Source organism: Procambarus clarkii, chromosome 41 (genome assembly GCF_040958095.1).
Source record: "Procambarus clarkii isolate CNS0578487 chromosome 41, FALCON_Pclarkii_2.0, whole genome shotgun sequence".
Classification (NCBI taxonomy): Eukaryota; Metazoa; Arthropoda; class Malacostraca; order Decapoda; family Cambaridae; genus Procambarus; species Procambarus clarkii.
Genome location: NC_091190.1, coordinates 771,181 through 791,634, shown reverse-complemented (window position 1 = coordinate 791,634; position 20,454 = coordinate 771,181). Strand labels below are relative to the sequence as shown.

The 20,454-nt window shown below is 48.8% G+C and overlaps 1 protein-coding gene across 1 annotated transcript in view; it reads left to right on the top strand.

Moving 5' to 3' along the window:
- LOC138373053 (exportin-7-like) overlaps positions 1-19,837 on the top strand; it is a 174,123-nt gene extending 154,286 nt beyond the window's left edge. The window contains exons 11-12 of the mRNA XM_069339073.1: positions 8,533-8,739; positions 19,675-19,837. Coding sequence (XP_069195174.1) covers positions 8,533-8,739; positions 19,675-19,837 — 370 coding nt within the window. The remainder of the gene's footprint in view (positions 1-8,532; positions 8,740-19,674) is intronic.
- The last annotated feature ends 617 nt before the right edge of the window (positions 19,838-20,454 follow it).

The following is a 20,454-nucleotide window of genomic DNA, read 5'->3' as shown; positions in this document are numbered from 1 at the left end:
TCTGGGTCTATTACGAGGTTCCTGGGTCGTCCTGGATGGCAGACTGTCCTATTTTTGCTTTGGAGGCTAGGCAACCTTTCTGTCCTTCCCGCACGCTTGAGTGGCGTGAGATCTCGACGGTGGTTCAGGTTTTCCTGGGGGGTGACCTTGAGCACCTCAATGAGTGCTTGTTTGCTCCTGCCCTTCCCTGGGATGTTGGCGTTCTGCAGCTCCATGTGCAGGTTCCCTCCCTGTCGGCTGCGCATGTGGCCGAGGTCTTGCGTGCCCGGGACCTCTTGGCTTTGGCCTGGCGCTTCTTTTCCCTCCTGGAGCTATCTTCGGACTGGCTTGGGGAGGATATGGGGGCGCTTTGGGCCGTTCCAGGGTCTGGTGCCTTGAGCTCGGCGGTGCACGTGTCGGCTGCCTTGTTGAAGCTGTTTGCACCGATCTTGCGGGATGCGGTTTCTTTGTTCTATGCTTCCCGGCTCGCTTCCCAGCAGGCGGTGCTTGCCTTGTCCTTGGAATCGGCCCAGGCCCTGGCTCTTAGGATGTCTTCATCTTTTTGTCCACTGCATTTTGCACCTTTGGCCATGGCGCAGTATATTCAGGTTGGTTTGGTAATTTGCCGGCCTATGTCTGACTTGTTTCTACTCCGGGGATCCCGGGTTGGGGCCTTCCCGAAGAGGACATGCCAGAGCTCAGGGTTCCACTCAACGTAATTACCTAAATAATTACCCAAGTGTACCTTCTCACCTAACTTGTTCCAACCGTCTACCACTCTGTTTGTGAAAGTGAATTTTCTTATATTTCTTCGGCATCTGTGTTTAGCTAGTTTAAATCTATGACCTCTTGTTCTTAAAGTTCCAGGTCTCAGGAAATCTTCCCTATCGATTTTATCAATTCCTGTTACTATTTTGTATGTAGTGATCATATCACCTCTTTTTCTTCTGTCTTCTAGTTTTGGCATATTTAATGCCTCTAACCTCTCATAGCTCTTGCCCTTCAGTTCTGGGAGCCACTTAGTAGCATGTCTTTGCACCTTTTCCAGTTTGTTGATGTGCTTCTTAAGATATGGGCACCACACAACCGCTGCATATTCTAGCTTTGGCCTAACAAAAGTCGTGAACAATTTCTTCAGTATATCGCCATCCATGTATTTAAAAGCAATTCTGAAGTTAGAAAGCATCGCATAGGCTCCTCGCACAATATTCTTTATGTGGTCGTCAGGTGATAGTTTTCTATCTAGAACCACCCCTAGATCTCTTTCTTTATCAGAATTCTTTAAAGATTTCTCACATAATATATAAGTTGTGTGGGGTCTATGTTCTCCTATTCCACATTCCATAACATGGCATTTATTAACATTAAATTCCATTTGCCAAGTGGCGCTCCATATACTTATTTTGCCCAGGTCATCTTGAAGGGCATGACAATCATCTAAGTTTCTTATCCTTCCTATTATCTTAGCATCATCAGCAAACATGTTCATATAATTCTGTATACCAACTGGTAGATCATTTATGTAGACAATAAACATCACTGGTGCAAGAACTGAACCCTGTGGTACTCCACTTGTAACATTTCTCCAGTCCGATACATTGCCTCTGATCACTGCCCTCATTTTTCTATCAGTCAGAAAATTTTTCATCCATGTTAGCTTACCTGTCACCCCTCCAATATTTTCCAGTTTCCAGAACAACCTGTTATGTGAACTCTGCCGAAAGCCTTTTTTAGGTCCAGATAGATGCAGTTAACCCAACCATCTCTTTCCTGTAATATCTCTGTTGCTCGATCATAGAAACTGAGTAAATTCGATACACAGGATCTTCCAGATCGAAAACCATACTGTCTGTCTGATATTATATCATTTCTCTCCAGGTGTTCTACCCATTTAGTTTTAATTATTTTTTCCAATATTTTGACTGTTACACTTGTCAATGATACAGGTCTATAATTAATACAGTCTTCGTGGTGTAGTGGTAAGACACTCGCCTGGCGTTCCGCGAGCGCTTTGTCATGGGTTCGTATCCTGGCCGGGGAGGATTTACTGGGTGCAGATCCTTAACTGTAGCCTCTGTTTAACTCAACAGTAAAATGGGTACTGTACTTGGTTGTAACAATGGTTCTTTGCGGCGGGGGTCGTATTCCAGGGAGCTGCCTGAAACGCTACGCATACTAGTGGCTGTACAAGAATGTAGCAACTCTTGTATATATCTAAAAAAAAAAAAAAAAAAAGGGGGGGGGGGGGGTCTTCCCTGCTTCCACTTTTGTAGATGCGAACTATGATAGCCTTTTTCCACACATCAGCTACAACTCCTGTAAACAGGGATGCCTGAAAAATCAGTTGAAGTGGAATGCTGAGCTCAGGTGCACATTCTCATTCTGGACCAACTGCTTTGTTCTTACTTAGCTCCTTGAGCATTTTTTTCCACTGTGTCAAGACACTTCTATGTGCTCTATGTTGTTCTCTGGAATTCTTATTGTGTCTGGTTCCCTGAAGATTTCAATTTGTACAAACACACTTTGGAACTTTTTGTTTAATGTTTCACACATTTCCTTTTCATTTTCTGTGAATCTATTTCCCATTTTCAACCTCTGAATATTATCCTTTACCTGCAATTTGTTGTTCATGAATTTATAGAATAGACCTGGTTCTGTTTTACATTTGTCTGCAATCCCTTTTTCAAAATTTCTTTCTACCTCTCTCCTCACTGCCGTGTAGTTGTTTCTCGCATCTTTGTATCGCTGGTATGTTTGGGGGTTCGGCCTCTTCCTGTATTGATTCCATTTTTGTGTCCTTCGGTCTCTAGCCCTCTCGCAATTTCTGTTGAACCAATCCTGTTTCCTAGTTCTGCATCTCTGTTTTGGTATTAATTTTTTTGTGCCTTTATCATATATTTCACAAAGCTTAACATACATCTCATTAACTTCCTTGCCTAGCAACAAGTCTGTCCAATTATACTCACTAAAAAATGTTCTAAGGTTGCCATAATGTCCTCTCCTAAAGTCAGGTTTTTCAATTGCATCAACCTTCTTATTTTCTTCCAGCTTATAACGCATTGCATACTTTATTCCCAAAAAGACATGGTCACTTTTACCCAAGGGAGGAAGGTACTGAATGTCAAATATCTCTTCCTCCTTCCTGGTAAATATCAAATCTAGCATGGAGGGAACGTCCCCTTCCCTCATCCTCGTAGCTTGTTTAACATGTTGATACAAGAATGTTTCCAGGATGAGGTCTACAAATTTACAGGTCCAAAAATCTTCTGTTTTAGCTTCATATGCTTCCCAGTCTATGGATTTCAAGTTGAAGTCGCCGACTATCAACAGTCGTGATCTATCGTTATCTGCTCTTGTTTTGTTCGTTTGCAGCCATCTCCTTCTTTTCTGGCAGAGAATGAGAAAGCTGCTTTCTATAGGGGTCTTTGAGTTGTTGATACTAGGTTGGTCAGGCCAGGGGTGCATTATGTTTTGTGTCCAGTTGTGGTTCTTCGCCATTATATGCACGCCACGGCTTCTGTGTCCGGGACATCATCATGTTGTCGTGTCCAGCGATGCGGCTACATGATGACATCATGCTCGTTTATTAATTTTCGTTTGGGGAGTTCTGTCCACTGGTTCGGCCTTCGGTCGCAGCCCCGCGTGGTTGGAAGAAACTCCCGTGTGGTTGGAAGAATTCTATGTCTGCTATCGACTAGGTCAGGCACTTAGAAAGATAAGCGTCCCAAAACAAACCCCTATTCTGGTGAAAATTGTTACCAAAAGCCGAACAAGTGGATAGAACTCTCAAAAATGAAACGAGCAAAGGAGCATGATGTCACACGTCACCGCGCCGTTGTCTGCGCAGCTCCCCCCACCCCTCCCCGGGAGGAGGAGGAGGAGGGGGAACGGGGAGCCCCAGACCCCCGCCTGACTATCCACCCTTCAGTTCTGAGGCTGATGCTATAGGCAATGGTCGTGTGCTCCAGCTCCAGTGATTGTTTGAGCACTGTATCTAGAGTGTGGTGACAGTCTTCTAGGTTGTTGTTGTTGTTATAGATTCAGCTACTCGGAACAAGTTCCAAGTAGCACGGGCTATGGTGAGCCCGTAACTTACCTGGCACAGGAGCGGGGCAAGAAGCACGGGCTATGGATAGCCTGTGCGTGCTGTCTCTTCTAGGTGGTGCATGAGCCAGGAGTGATTCCCCAGTACTCAGGTTGCATGCCCCTAGGATTTCCTTCCCGAGGTGCCCCAGTAAGTACTGCCCTTGGGGTTTGGGGTTACCTTCACCAATTTCCTTGGGTTCTGCCTCTGCTAGGCAGTTTACTGCTTTGTTTTCGGCCACCCTTTGTGTACTGGGGTGTTATGTCTCCCTTGTTCGCCTTTGTGGGTAGGGGCAGTTTTACGCTGGCTGGGGCGCAGGGTACTGCACAGCTTGTTTTCACCAATCATAGCGGCTGGCTCTGTTCTGCCTGGGTACATTGTCCTCTCGCGGGGTTTTCTTTTTCTGTTTATCTGCCTGGTGGGGGTCTGCCTTGGTTCTTGCCCCCTGTGTACCGAGTAGTCTTCCTTCTTCCGGTGGTTCCCCCTGCTAGGTCCCCTGTGAGTGTACACGTCCCGGCGGTTCAGTTCTTAGAAGGTTGTTTGGTAGACTTGGGTGCTGGGATTACCTGGGCGTGAATAACGTAAACGCCTAGGACCCTGGGAATCCCCTAGGAGGCACGTGGATTTGTTGGATGTGACCTGGGATTCCCCCCCTTGCTTTGTGCGAGTTCGAGGGTTGCTCTGTCCCCATGTATCAGGGTGACTTGCTGTCTTTGCCTCTGTACCTGGTTGATACCTGGTTGATGGGGTTCTAGGAGTTCTTCTACTCCCCAAGCCCGGCCCAAGGCCAGGCTTGACTTGTGAGAGTTTGGTCCACCAGGCTGTTGCTTGGAGCGGCCCGCAGGCCCCATACCCACCACAGCCCGGTTGGTCCGGCACTCCTTGGAGGAATAAATCTAGTTTCCTCTTGAAAATGTCCACGGTTGTTCCGGCAATATTTCTTATGCTTGCTGGGAGGTCGTTGAACAACTGCGGACCTCTGATGTTTATACAGTGTTCTCTGATTGTGCCTATGGCACCTCTGCTCTTCACTGGTTCTATTCTACATTTTCTTCCATATCGTTCACTCCAGTACGTTGTTATTTTTCTGTGTAGATTTGGTACTTGGCCCTCCAGTATCTTCCAGGTGTATATTCTCTGTGGCAGGGCTCAACCCTACCACAGAGGTGGGAGGGGAGCAGAGAGGGATAGGTGGGAGGGTCAAGGAAGTAGCTTTGTCTGGGCCCAATGTAGCAGGGGCTACAGTGCCCGGTCTTTCATCACAGTCTGTCTCAGGGGCCTGGTCACCCACCCAGCGAGTCTTGGTAACTATTAGTTCAGTTTCCACCAAAACAATCCTAAAAGTCTGGGGAATGAAACCAAGGGATTCCACCTACCAGGGCAGCCAGGGAGGACGAGCACAGGTCAGTGCAGGAAGGAGTGCTTTGTCCCAAGCGGTGCTCCCCCTTTTTAACGGGAGTCCTACTGCCTCGTCAATTCTCCCACACTGGTGCAAAGACTTCATTCTCCCTTTTGCCCGAGCCTGGACACACAATCATCCACACCCAACCATTTTTTGTACATCCTGTACTTGTCCTGAGTAGGGTAGTGCAAAAAATCAGCATTGAATGTTATGAAAAGCCCCTTTCTGATGGATCTCTGGGACCCTCCCTTCTTCATTCAGGGGCTTTGGTTTTCTTGTCTTCCTGGCTAAATGACAGGTTCAAGGCTTGAGGAGGATGACGAGTACATAGTCCCTTGGTGGTGCGCAGGTGGAACTAATGAGTGAACTGTTTCATGATCGAGTTGTTTGTTTTAGGCACCATGACCTTATTTTCTATGCTTTGTATACTTTGCGGATTCTGTGTTTAGGCTCTCCCACTTTTCTGATGGTGTTTTCTTGGTTGGGCAATAAAGGATCCCCCTGCTCCTTGCATCTCTTTAAAGGGAGGGGGGGGCTGGGTTTTGGTCTCTGGCAGGTTTACAATAACTTGCAAGGGCCTAGTGTGGATTGAATTGGGAAAGATTTTAAAGTAGCAGAACTAAGGAGCCACCATAGGTGCCCCTCACAGAAAGATTACAGAGGGGCCCCAGAATTGAATTATAATTGCTGATACTGTAACGTAACCACTATTTACACTAACTACTATATATAACATTACACATTGTAGTCATTTAAGTAACACATCCAGAATTTTCAATATTGAACATTAGAGTGTAAAGAAATTAATTATCAAAACAAGTCACCAAGCCACAAAACTATTATTACAGGGTAAAATAAATACTTCTGTTTACATGTACGTGAAGTGAAACAGTTGCCTCTGATTTTAGACGATGCACCTTATAATTTCATTACATGTACCCGGTATTTCCTTTACTAGTAGCACAATGGCAGCTGTCTGCTGCCATTGGGGTTGGTGGCACCTTCGGCCCGGAGTCCTTTGAGTTTTGTTGCTTGTTTGTGACTCGGTTACCCTGTTCCCCAGTAGTGGTCTTGAGACTTGGGCAGTCTCGGGAATTCTCCTTTTGGCGTAGCCACCAGGGGGGGGGCATTCGAGCCTGTTCCTTTAGTACGTTTCTCCACCCTTCTTCTTGAGACTGGCCTTCATCGTCATGTTCTCCTTTTCTCGGGGTTCTGCATGACTTTTGTTCTCGGGTGTGACTTTGCCTTTGTGCTTCACGCTTGCTTCTTTGTTCTAGAAGGATCGGGTAGATTTTGCTTCTTCCCGTATTATTATAACTTTTGTCATCGTCCGGTTCTTTCTGGGGCTTGTTGGTCCTCCTTCGAGCTTCTCGGTTTTCGGTCCTGTTTTGTTCTTTCGTGTGTGTCTCTTCACTCCATGCACAGGTTTGCCAATTGTGCTCCTTATAGCCCAAATGGGAAGCTGTGCTCTGTTTATTTTCCTTCCTTACTGCTCTTTTCGACTATGGTTAGCGGCTGCCCTTTGTACTTTCATATGGGATTCGGTCATTACCAACACTATTTTGTCTAGTTTTCTGGTCACATTCGTGGTTTCTTCAGCTTACGACTTCTAGCACCCACATCTGGCATCCCTGGTGCTCAAGCGCCGTAGATGTTTTTTACATGGACGGTGTGCACGTGTACTGGGGTTCTAGGTTCTTTTTCTCTCAGGTGCTTCTCCTCTCGCTCCTCTCAATTCTCCAGTCAGTGCTCCGTAGCTCCTGGGGGTGTTCTGGATTGCTGCTATGGGGAGGACGCTGGGTTTTCTCTGTGTATGAGTGTGTGGCTCCTCCTTCACCTCTACCTCTTCTCCTCCATGTGCAGCTCTGCCTTCTTCCACTGGCGATGCTCCCGGAATCTTCTCGGCTACGTTGTGTGTCGGGACACGTTCGTGCCTACGTTCTTCAGGTGAGTTTATGCGGTCTGGCATCTCTTTCGGCCAGGCACTGGTTCTTGGTTTTTGGATACGAATATAAGAACATTGGAACACAGGTGCCTACAGCAGGCCTATTGGCCCATACGAAGCAGCTCTTATTTATACCCATCCAGTCCCACTCTTATGCATGTCTAACCCATACTTCAGTTCAGCTAGGGACCCCTCCTCCACCAGGTCACGAGGTACAATGGTTGGGGGTATATGTTATGGGGTAAGTGTTACTGTCCGGATGTTCTAAGGTGTCATTTTGCTGCAGTTTTCATACTGTGGATGCGTGTTGGGGGTTGGTTGTGGTGTTTTGTTTGGCCCTTCCGTGCTTCTTCCTGGGGCCTTCCTTGTTCGTCTGGGTTTATGGTTGCAGGGGGGTGTCACGGCCCCATTTTTCATTGTCTGATCTGGGTCATTCTTTTCCTTGCCCATCTTGCAGTGCCTGGCTTAGCCTTCCATATACATTGGATTCTCTGTACAGTACATACCTAGTTGTACTTCCCTAGTTGTGTGTGGGAGTTGAGCTCTGGCTTTTTGGTCCCGCTTCTCACCTGTCATTCGCTCATGTGCAGGTTCCTGAACCTGCTGGGCTCTATCTTATCTGCGCTTGAAGCTGTGTGTGGTGTCATTCTCCACCACATCGCTTCCTCATGCGATCCGCTTGTCTACTACACTGACACTGCAATACTTCTTTCCCATGTCTCTTTGGCTCGTTTGGGCTCTCATTCCTCCAAATGTCCCCTAGTGCGTGTGCCCCTGGGGTCCCATAGTTGGTCTTTCTCTACCTTATCAATTCCTTTGAGAATCTTAAATATGGTGATCATATCTTCGTAGCTCGTAGTCCTTGGTTCAGGTACTGGTCTGGTAGCATACCTTTGCACCTTTTTCCTTTTCGTCTTGTGTTGGGACGTGTCACTCAACTCTGTTGTAGGTGTGGCTTGTTGAGACATGCCCAGCGGCTCTGTGTCATTGGTCGTAGCCCTTTGAATGCTTGGTTTGTGCGCTTGGTCATATATGCGTATATATCCATAGCTACACTTTTGGGGGGATAATTAAATGTGTGCTATTGCAATATTAATGTTAAATTCACTGTTTTTCTAACAGAATTCTTCAACTGATGCATTTGACTGACACATACCTGCCACAAGAAGGATCGGAGCGCAGAGAGTTGGCTACAGTATATTTCCTTCATAAATTTTATTTTATTTATGTTGGACACCAAGCTCTCAAAACCAAATTTTCTCGGCGTTTGTCAGAAATTATTGGGCTTAATGATGAGTCCATGGTATTGGCAGTATTTGCTAAGAAAATGTAAGTTATTTATATTTGAATTACTAGTGTTATACTGTAAGGCTTATTGATATTTTCATTGTTTTAATGATTCCAGAATATGTAAATTACTAAAGACCACACTTAGGAAGATAAATTTCCAGGATGATAATTGATCTTATCACAAGACCTCATAATGTCAGATGGAGTCCTAGGTGTGTTTAGGGGCGCTACAAGTCACCCCAGAATGATGGGTGAGGTTTGTCCGGGCAGTGATGGAAAATGTTCACTGATCATGAAGCAGGTAGTCTTATATAAATAAAATTAATCTAAAATGCTGTTAGTTGGAACTGTTGAAATGATGTATATTTCTACAGTTTGCCTATTAACCCTTAACATGCTAGGGGTATAATATCCTTTCTTTCCCACAGGCGCATGTAATGTTGAAAAAAATATATATTTTTTCTTCCTAACCTGTTAATTTCTGTTCACTGATCACGGGAAAAATAATAAAAAAATCGTTAGTAGTATATATTGGCCGCTATAGGGCAGGGAAGTGTGGCAAAAAATAGGCGCTGACTGAGCATCGTCCCAGGCGGTCTGTTGATCGCCAGCTGTCAGGCCGGAGTTTCTACAAAGAGATAATTACTTAATTATTTCAATGTCTCTGATTGATTTTTCATAGTTTTTCTGTGGGGAGCCCCGTCGGCTCCCCGGAGCTATCCCAGGCTGATATGCTAATGTCAGACTTTGGCATCAGTCATGTGTATGGAGTTCTAACTGCCCAAGTGGAGTGGGCAGTTAGCTCGGTTTGCCAACACCTGGTCCAAGTGTTGGCAGACCAATTCATGGACTCTTCTGGTCATTTCTTCGGCCAGTGGTGGAGTTGTTTGGTCTTTCCTCTTTTTGGAGAGTTTGGGCTCTGTGTGCAGACTTCCTCTCCTCGTCTTTCTTGGGTTATTTCGGAGCGGGTGGCTTTGGGCAGGTCCAAATAACTGCATCTCTTTGTTGGGTCTTTTGCCGCTGCCTGGTCCCGAAACGGGACTCACTGGACCTCTAGTTCACCCTCGACCTCTTCAGATTGAACCAGTTCATACCTTGCCCCATCTTTTAAATGACTACTTTGTTCCAGATCCATCTCATGCTTGAGGTGGGTGGTTGGATGATCTCCCTGGATTTCCAGGATGTGTAATGGCATATTCCTATTCATTTGGGGTTCAGGGATTAAGCTCTTGTTAGGAGGCACCAGACCTACTGCATTCAGGTTCTTCAGTTCGAGCTCAGGTCATGGTGGTCTATCTTCTTTCGCTTAGTGTTTTGGTTCTGGCTTACTTTGGCAGCTGGCTGGTGTTGACTCTCAGTTGGTCCACATTTCTGCTAGCCAGGGGGCTGGCTCGTTCCCAGCTCACTGGGTTCAGGTTCCTGGTGAACAGGCAGAAGTTCCAGTTGGTTCCATCTCATTTCTGTGGGGAGCCCCTTCGGCTCCCCCGAGCTTATCCAGGCTGATATGCTAATGTCAGACTTTGGCATCAGTCATGTGTATGGAGTTCTGAGGGGCCTACCAGGGACCACGAGCCAGAACCTGGCCCCCTCGGAGAGGCATAGGGAGCAATGGCCTATAGAAACCCCCATGTGGTTGGAAGCATTCTGTGTCTGCCATCGACTGGTCAGGCACCCAGAACAAGCTGAACAGCAGTGCTGTGAGCTCATGCTGTGTGCGCCAGCCTTGGTGGTTCACTCAGTACTGAGGCCCTAACACCCGGGAATGTTGCCCACGATTTTTTTTTAAATGGTGTCTGTTTACAAGAGCTCTGATGAAGGCGAGGTGAAACCCGTGTATCCGCAGGCCGTTTAAATATTGTGTAGTACTCCTACACATCATATGATGTGATGTGCAATTTTGGGTAAGTTACTCAACACATCATATGATGTGTTATGCAGTTTAAGGGTCAAGTCATTCTCAGGTGACTCGGTGGTTGCTTGAGCAGCTGTGCAGGAGCCTCAACTTTGCAATCATTGTACAGTATCCACTCAATTTCACAGCCTCCTATTTACTGATTTGTCTCTAATAACGACCGGTTTGGGAGACCATTATCTGGAGCCTCATATACCGGTCTGGCGTTCAATAGAACCGTAGGTCGGTATTGGGTTTGTTTTGGCATCAGGGGGGACCTCACATGGTAAGCAGGCCGCCGACCTCTATAGTCCACTCTCTCACCCCTCACTATAACTCTACCCAAACCCTCACTTCCAGTCTCCCCCCCCCCCACCTCTCCCAAGAGACCCTTCTAGAAGGCTGCTCAGTAGATTGCCAGCCAGAGAGCCTGGAGAATCTCCATCTAATTCAATAAAGCTTTCTTGAAGCAAGTACTTGTATAACTTTTTATTATCCTAACAATATTACTAAACAAAATCTGTAACCAAAAATATATATGATGTACATCCAGAATTTAAGAAACAAATCTGGCTAAGGGGGTCGAGTGTATTAGGCTTATCAGAGTAAGCCCGTCCTTTCCCACCGCCCTCTACATCCCATACACACTCTGCTTCACTGGTCACATAGTTCAACTCAATACCCATCCCTCCCTCCCTCCCATCCATCCATCCATCCATCCATCCATCCATCCCTCCCTCCCTCCCTCCATCCATCCATCCATCCATCCATCCCTCCCTCCCTCCCTCCATCCATCCATCCATCCATCCATCCATCCATCCATCCATCCATCCATCCCTCCCTCCCTCCCTCCATCCATCCATCCATCCATCCATCCATCCATCCCTCCCTCCCTCCATCCATCCATCCATCCATCCATCCATCCATCCATCCCTCCCTCCCTCCATCCATCCATCCATCCATCCATCCATCCATCCATCCATCCATCCCTCCCTCCCTCCATCCATCCATCCATCCATCCATCCATCCATCCCTCCCTCCCTCCCTCCCTCCCTCCCTCCCTCCCTCCCTCCCTCCCTCCCTCCCTCCCTCCCTCCCTCCCATCCATCCCTCTATCTCTCCCGCCATCCCTCCATCCATCCCGCTATCCATGCCTTCCTCTATCCATCCATCCATCCATCCATCCCTACCCCCATCCATCCCTCTGTCCATCCCTCTCCTTGGGATTTGGTTGTCTTTTCCGTTCATGTTCGTGGAGTCCCCAACTTCCTCGCTGATGGTCTGTCACTGTTACCATTTCCTCGGAGTAAACCATCAATGCCACCTCCTTCCTGTGGCTTTAAGTGACATTTGGGTGACCAGACAGGGACCTCTTCATCTTGGCGTTGTGTGATCACCTTCCTGTGTACTTGGAGCCGCTTCTTTATTGTGAGGCCCTTGCATTGCACATCTTTTGGTTGGACTGGTTGAGGTGGGGGGGGGGAGGTTTGTACCTCTTCTACCCGGTCTGGCTGTTGCTTTGGGTCATGACGCGATTGGAGTCCTACAGGTGGAGATTGATCTTTCTGGCTCCTTGATTTCTGGCCCAGCCTTGGTTTCAGGGACTGCTTGCTTGGTTTCCAAACCTAGGCATTTTTCAGCTTCTGCTTCTGTAATTACCTAAGTGTAATTACCTAAGTGTAGTTACAGGATGAGAGCTACGCTCGTGGTGTCCCGTCAGAGAGTTGGCATGCTTCACTCGTTCAACCTTCTCATTTGCTCTATGCGTCTGGTATTTTATCTTGGGAGAGACCCTTCAGCTCCCCAGAGCTTATCCAGGCTAATATGCTAATGTCAGACTTTGGCATCAGTCATGTGTATGGAGTTCTGAGCGCCTACCGGGGACCACGAGCCAGAACCTGGCCCCCCTCAGAGAGGCAAGGGGAGCAATGGCCTATAGAAACCCCCGTGTGGTTGGAAGCATTCTATGTCTGCCATCGACCGAATCAGGCACCTAAAAAGGTAAGCGCCCCAAAACAAACCCTTATTCTGGTTAAAATTGCTACCAAACTCCGAACTAGCGGATAGAACTCCCCAAACCGAAACAAACTAACTAGCATGATGTCACACATCACCGTGCCGTTGTCTGTGCAGCTTCTCCCTTCCCCAGGAGGGGGAAGGGGGGGGGGCCTGACCCCTGCACCAGCTATCCACCTCTCGGTTCTGTGGATGATGCTAGGGGCAGAGGTTGTGTGCTCTGGCTCCAGTGATTGTTTCCAGAACTGTGCCTTGTGTGTGGTGTCTGTCTTCCAGGGGTGCGAGAGCCAGGAGTCTTTTTTTCAGTACTTGGGCTGCATGCACCTAGGTTTCCCTTCCCTAGATGCCCTCTGAGTACTGACTTTGGGGTTTGGGGCTTGGGGCCACCTTCCACAAGTTCCTTGGGTTCTGCTTCTGCTAGGCTGTTTTACTGCTCGTTTTTTTCGGTCACCCTTTGGGTGCTTGGGGGTTTTATCTCCCTTGTTTACCTTAAGGTAAGAGGCAGTTTGCAATGGTAGGGGCGCAGGGTACTGTGCAGCTTGTTTTCACCATTCATGGTGCTACATAGCCTTCCCGGTTTGATGCCTTCTTTTGATAATTACTTACTTCACCATTCATGGTGGCCGACTCTGTTCCTCTAGGGTACGCTGTCCTTTTGCAAGGGTTTTATTGTTATTTTTGTTGATTTGCTTCGTAGGGGGTCTGCCTTGGTGGTTGTCCCATAAGTGCCTGTCCTGAGTACTGTTGTCTTTTCAGGTGGTGCCCCCAGATAGGTCCCCATGAGTGTACACATCCTGGGAGTTCAGCTATTAGAGAGTTATTTGGAAGACTTGGGCTCCGGTTAGCAGTATCCTGCCTGTGATTTCCTGAGCGTGAGTTCTGTCTCAGGACCCTGGAAAACTTCACCGGGGCGCGCGGGTCTGATGGATGTGACCCCCGAGTTCCCCCTCGTCTTGTGCGAGTTCGAGGGTTGCTCAGTCCCCTTGTCTCAGGGTGACCCTCACGGTTTTTGCCTCCATCACGCTGCCTGTTGGGTCGGTGACACTTTCGACGCGGAGTCCTGTGAGTTTTGTTACTTGCTAGTGACTCAGTTTACCCAATCAAATGATGATCATATGCAGGTACAGGCAGCACTGACGTTGCATGCTTGCTTTAGGTTGTTGCAACGTGCTCGGTTGGTTGCTCACCCAGATGCCCCGAGGCAGCCTTGTTTTGCTTATAGAGACCCGGACATGGGAGTGATAGTTACTTTGGCCTTGGTTCAGTCTGCATCCCCCTCATCCTTCCCCTGCTGTGGTTTGTTCTGGGAACGGGCAGACTTGGGGGCCTTGGGCTCCGTTGTACCCTGTCTGGGTTTTTCTACCCTCTGAGCAGAGCTTACTGTTACAAGGAGTGCAGTTCTTTCCCCCCACCCCCTCTGCGTACGAATTTGATTTGGTGTCTGCCTCTCCTCGGGTTCGGTTCCGTTTCTTCCCCGGGTGCATCGGTTCTGTCTTTCCAGAGGTTTTCAGCTTGCCGCATCCAACCTTCTAGGGTGCGGGCAGCCCTTGCAGCAAAACTTCTGCTCGACCCGGATTATGCCTCTGTTATGGATCCGTCTTTATTCAGGTTTGGGACTTCGTTCCCTTTCTGAGTCCGCTATGAGGTTCCTGGCTAGCAGACTGTCCTGTGTTTGCTTTGGAGGCTTGGCATTCCTTCTGCCATTCCCGCACGCTTAAGTGGTGCAAGGCTTCGACGGTGGTTCAGGTTTTCCTGGGGGCGACCTTGAGCACCTCACTGAGTGCTTGTTTGCCCCTGCCCTTTCCCGGGATGTTGGCGTTTTGCAGCTCAATGTGCAGGTTCCTTCCCTTTTGGCTGCGCAGGTGGCGGAGGACTTGCACGCTCGTGGCCTCTTGGCTTTGGCCTTGCATTTCTTTTTCCTTCTGGAGCTGTCTTCGGACTGGGTTGAGGAGGATGTGGAGACATTGGGGACCGTTCCTGGGTCTGATGCCCTGGGCTCGGCGGCTCGCTCGTCATCTGCCTTGTTGAAGCTGTTTGCGCCGATCCTGCAGGATGCAGTTTAACGGTTTTATGCTTCCAGGCTCGCATGTCGGCAGGCGGTGATTGCCTCCTCCTTGGAATCTGCATGGGCCCTGGCTCTTATTGATGGCTTCGCCTTTTTGTCCTCTGCTGTTTGCTGATTCTGCCATGGCGCAGTATTTGCAGGCTTCTTCAGCTAGTTTTCATCCTATATCTGACTTGTTGGTTCTCCAGGGGCCCCTGGGGATTGGGGTTTTCCCAGAAGGGTTGTGCCAGGGCTTGCAGTTCCTCTTGTTGGGGTAAGCTGCTGGTGCCAGTTTTGGGGCCGGCCCCGTCTTCTGACCCACCTTCGTCTGGTCGGCGCAGTGCTCACTCTGTGCGAGGTTCGAGATCTTGTGAGGGGAGCCAGCCCTTTCATGGTTCGCCCCATTGACAGGGCGATGGGGGGAGAAGCTTGCGCTGTTCGCTCACGCCTGGTGCCACGATTTGTGGGCACTTTGGGTTGTTTCCGTCGGCCTGCGGTGGCATTGGGTGGTCCCCTCCTCTTTCAAGGGGTTTCGGGCTGGCGGGGCAGGCCTCATCCCATGCGCTCTGTCGGGTCATCCTTGAGTGGGTTCGCTTGGGCGTGGTCAAAACGACGACATCCCTCAGATGGGTTTCCCGTCTGTTCCCAGTACCGAAACGGAGCTGTGCGGATCTGCAGTTCATGCTGGACTTGTCCCGTCTGTACCCCCTGAGTTCATTGCCCCTCCTTCTGAATGACCACGCTGTCCCAGGTTTGATTCCTGCTGGTACCGGGCGCTTGGATGGTGTCCCTGGACCTCCGGGACGCTTATTGGCATGTCCTGATTCATCCAGGGTTCAGGGACTGGCTCGGTTTTGTTGTGGGGTTTCAGAGTTACCGTTTTCATTGTTTCCCTTTCGGGTTGAACCTGGCACCTCGTGTGTTCACATGCCTTACCTGGGGCGTTGTGGCCCGTTTGCATCCTTTAGATATGTTCGGGTGTTGGCCTACCTCAACGACTGGCTGGTTTGGGCTCCCAGCCAGTCCTCTTGTCTGCTAGCCAGGGATTTGGTTCTTTCTCAGCTCACCGGGTTCAGGTTCTTGGTGAACTGGAGGAAGTCCCATCTGGTTCCCTCCCAGGTTCGGACCTGGCAGGGCCTTGTGTGGGACTCTCGGACCGATTCCTTGTCTCTTCCTCCGGAGTCTTCCTTCGGCTGCGGACCCGCATGCACCTGTTTCTGGGGATCACCCGGCGGTTACTCGATGGTCTGTGCAGAAGTCTGAACTTTGCAATGATGGTCTACCTGCTGGGTTTGGTTTGGTTTCGTTGGCTGTTCTGGTTCCTCCGGGGAACATCCCTTCCGCCTCTCTTGCGATCGCTGGGTTTGGCCCCTAAGGGCCTTGCGTCCAGTGTTGCGTCGCCGGCTTCCTTTTCAGGATTTTCGGAGTTCAGTGCCTTGGCGCCTGCCCGAGCCCTCACTCGATGTGTTCACAGACACGTTGTCTCTCGGCTGGGTCTTTCTGACCAGTGCTCACCAGGCTGGCCTGGGGCGGTGGAGTCCGTCCTTCCGTCGGGCCCACAGTATGGTGTGGGAGTTCGCTGTGGTGTGTTTTGGTCTTTGGAATGTTGGGGTCACCCGCGGAGCGACGATCAGGCTCCATTCGGACTGCTCCCCGGGGGTTCATTGCCTGAACCGAGGGAGTTTGATGCGGTCCTTGGCTCTTTGGTGCTAGTTCCTTTGAGTGACTTGTCTGCTGAGTTCTCGGGGTTTGGCTCTCCTGGCGGTTCATGTTCATGGAGTGTAAATCTTGGCGGACGGCCTGTCTCATTTCATTACCCTGTCCATGTAATGGACAGGCGACACCGATTCATTCCGTTGGCTCCGCCAGACGTTCGGGCGCCCAGAAGTGGATGAAGTGGCTGCGTCGGTGTGGTTGCGGCGTATGTGGTGTTGTATGTGGCGCCCTTCCCCGACTGCGAGGCCGTCAGGATCTATGTCTTTCGGCAGGACTGGTAGAGGTGGGGGGGTTCCTGTACCTCTTTCCCCCGGTTCAGCTGTTGCTCCAGGTCCTGATTTGCTTGGAGACTTACCAGGGGAGAGTAGTCCTCTTGGCCTGTGGTGGCTGGCTCAGCCGTGGTTTCAGGTTCTGCTTGCTCGGTGTCCGAACCCGGAGGTTTTCCCGCGGCTCCGCCTCTGTCAGCAGATTGGACCGGTGCGTCACGATGCTGGTTCGATCTTCTCCTCGAGTCTTCGCATATGGTATTTTTTACTCGAGTTTATCATCATCTCTATTGTGATCAGGTGGCTTCTTTGTTGGTGTCACACCTGTGGGCTTCGTATTGGCGGCAGTATGAAGTTTCCTGGCAGTCCTTTCACTTCTTTTTGACTCTTCGTTGTTGTACTTCCCTTTCAGTTCGGGTGGTTTTTGTCCTTTCTCTCTTGGTTGTTCCAGGACTGTCGCCAAATACTGTTGCCTGTTATCGTGTGGCGTTGGCGGAGCCACTCCAGCTTGCTTTAGGTATTGATGTTACTTCTGTGCCGTTTCGCAAGCTGTCTCGTGTGCTGTTTCACCTCCGGCCTGCTCATGCTCCACCTGAGCCATCCTAGTCATTGGACAGAGTGCTCTCCTATCTTCTCCTCGGTTTGTGATGGCCCCTTCGGTTCAGAATTGCTTCTCGAAGGCTCTTTTCCTGTTGGCATTGGCCTCTGGGGGTCGGGTGAAGGAGCTTCATGCTCTCCTCTGGCACAGAGGTTTTTGCTCATTTGGTTGTGGTGATCGGTTCGTTCGTCTGCAGCCGTCTACTGTTCTGGCGAAGAATGAGATATCTGCTTTCCCGAGGGGTCCTTGGGTTGTTGATGCTTGGTTGGTCAGGTCCGGGGGTGAATCATGTTTTGTGTCCCATTTCGGCCCTCCGCTGTTATTTGCGTGCCACGGCTTCAGTGTCCGGGGAAGCGCTTTGGGTTGATCCGGTTTCCCCTTCTTCCCTGTTCGTGGCTACGGGTCTCTCAGGTCATCCGCATGGTTATTCAGTCTAGCTAGCTTGAGGTCTATCCCAGTGTCTATGACGTTCGTAAGTTCGCTGCCCTTGCTGCCGTTTTGGGGAACATATCCTAGGCTGTCATTTGAGCACGGGGTTTTTGGCGGTCGAACTGGGTCTTGACTGTACGCTACCTCATGAATGTTCCTGTGCCTAGTTGGCCTTGTGTCGTTTTGGGTCGGGCGTTGCAGCCAGTTGTCTCGTCTTCGGGTTGAGGAGTGAGCAGTGACCTCCTCCTGAGTAAGTCCCTCTGTTTTTCATCTGTGGGTAGTTATCTCCGAGTATCCGAAGGGAGCTCTTCCCAGAAAACCAGCGTTGAATGTAATGAAACGCCATTTTCTGGGTGAGACTTGGAGGCTTCCCGGCAACCCTCCCTCCCTCCGGTCGGCATTTTTTGGCATGTTTTGACATCCAGCCTCAGAACTGAGAGGTGGATAGCTGGCTCCCCCTTTCCCCACCCAGGGAGGGGGGAGCTGCGCAGACAGCGGCGCGGTGACATGTGATGTTATGCTAGTTAGCTCGTTTCTGTTTAGGGAGTTCTATCCACTAGTTAGGCGTTTGGTAGCAATTTTAATCAGAATAGGGGTTTGTTTTGAGGAGGTTACCTTTCTGGGTGCCTGACCCGGTCGATGGCAGACATAGAATGCTTCCAACCACACGGGGGCTTCTATAGGCCATTGCTCCCCCTTGCCTCTCTGAGGGGGCCCGGTACTGGCCATGGTCCCCGGTAGGGCTAAGAACTCCATACACATGACTGATGCCAAAGTATGACATTAGCATATCAGCCTGGATAGCTCCGGGGAGCCTCCGGGTCTCACCCAGAAAATGGCATTTCATTACATTCAACGCTGGTTTTATGCGTATTTATCACCATCTTTGTGGTAATCGAGTGGCTCATTGATGGTGTCCCACTTGTGGTCATCCTTGAGGTGGCAGTTCAGGTATATGGTTTTCTGGCAGTTGTTTTGCCACTTCCTTTCTTTTTGTCACTATTCTTTGGTGTCTGAGCTAGTGTTCTCCTTTCCTGATCTGCATCTTATGTCAAATACTGTTGCCTTGTGTTATGCAGCATTGGAGGAGCTGCTGCAGCTTGCATTTAGGGTTAATAATGCCTCAGCTCCTTTTTGCAAGCTGTCTCGTGTGTTGTCTCACGTCCAACCTCCATGCACTGCCTGAGCCTGCTTGGTCTCTTCACCGTGTTTGTTTTCCTTTGTTCCTTCTGCTTGGTTTTCCTTCCTTTCTTCCTTTTGCATTGTTTCCCTTCTTTTGCTTGGTTTATGATGTCCCCTTCAGTCCGGGATTGTTTCTTGAAGGCTTTGTGTTTAGTTTCTCTTGCTTCTTGTTGTCGGATGGGTGAAATTCATGCTCTTATTCGACGCTGTGGGCTATTGTTTATTTGGCCTTGATGGGCAGTTTGTTCATCTGCAGCCTTTTTCTGTCGAAGAATGAATCTGTTGGGTTCCGAAAGGGTTTGCCGATTGTTAGTGCGTAGTTAGGTCGGATGGGGTTCGTCCTGTGTTGTGCTCAGTGGCAGCTTTTCGCTTCTATCTTTGTGCCACCGGTTCTACCTTGGTAGATTCCTTGTGGGATGATCCTATCACCTTGATCTCTTATTCCTGTATTTCTCTGGTTGGCCACATAGTTAAGGAAGTTCTTTAGGGGGTTTCCCAGGTTATGGTCCCATTTGAATCCAGCAAAGGTTTGTTTTGTGTCGCTGATTTTTTTGGGTGCCTTTCCCAGTAGGTGGCATGAATGAATAAGCAAACCATCACATACTATTGCTCTCTGCACCTCTGTGAGGAGGCCAGGCTCTACCACTGGTCCCCAGTATGCCTGTAAAACTCTGCACCTGATGGGATCTAGTAGGATGACACTATCAGAGATAGCTTCAGGGTTCCACTGGGACTCACCCAGAAATGGAAGTTTCATTACATTCAACACTGGTTTTGTTGTAAAATTCTCAAATTACTGTGTTACATTTTAATTGTTATGTTCTCATTACAGTGTTACGAACCTGAAGTATTGGAGCCATTGTGCTAAAATATTGACACACACCTTGACTCTACTGTCAGACCTGTCCAACAGTTATAACAGTGCCTGTAAACTTGTTAAAATTGAGGAAGTGCAATTCATGCTCCTTAACCACACGGTGAGTTTCATTAGCTAGTTACAAACTTTATATTTTAGTGATGCAGTGAAATTAAAAAAAAAAAAAGTAAAAGCTTTGCTAATTTTATTTCAAATCTATTTTGAAATTACTGTATGTATATAAAAATTTTTGTCTTGTATATATATCATACTTAACACTTTAGTCCGGGCATGACGCAGCATTGCGTCATCCGTTTACTGTCGGTAATCACGGGCATGACACAATGCTGCGTCGTCCACTAAAATAATCGCCAAAAATCAGGATTTTATCCAATTTTGGGGGACTGTTTGGTAACTGTCAACAAGCCGAATGCAATCTGTGACTACAATACAAACATGAAAGATGTTGATCACTTTGACCAAATGATCAAATATTATCACTTCATAAGGAAAACTCACAAATGGACGAAGAAAATGACCTTCTATTTTGTGCAAATGGCTATCTACAATGCTTATGTGATGTACAGCTACTACACAAAAAATACTAAACTATAATACTAAATATACTAAAATACTAAATACAGTACTAAACATTTGTGGGCAGGAATTGGGAGTGTAGCTGGAAGGTGTCTGGGCGCTCACTGGCGGTTAATGCGTGGCCCGTCTTCAACTCGTCGGCGGGTGGAGCGTGACCAG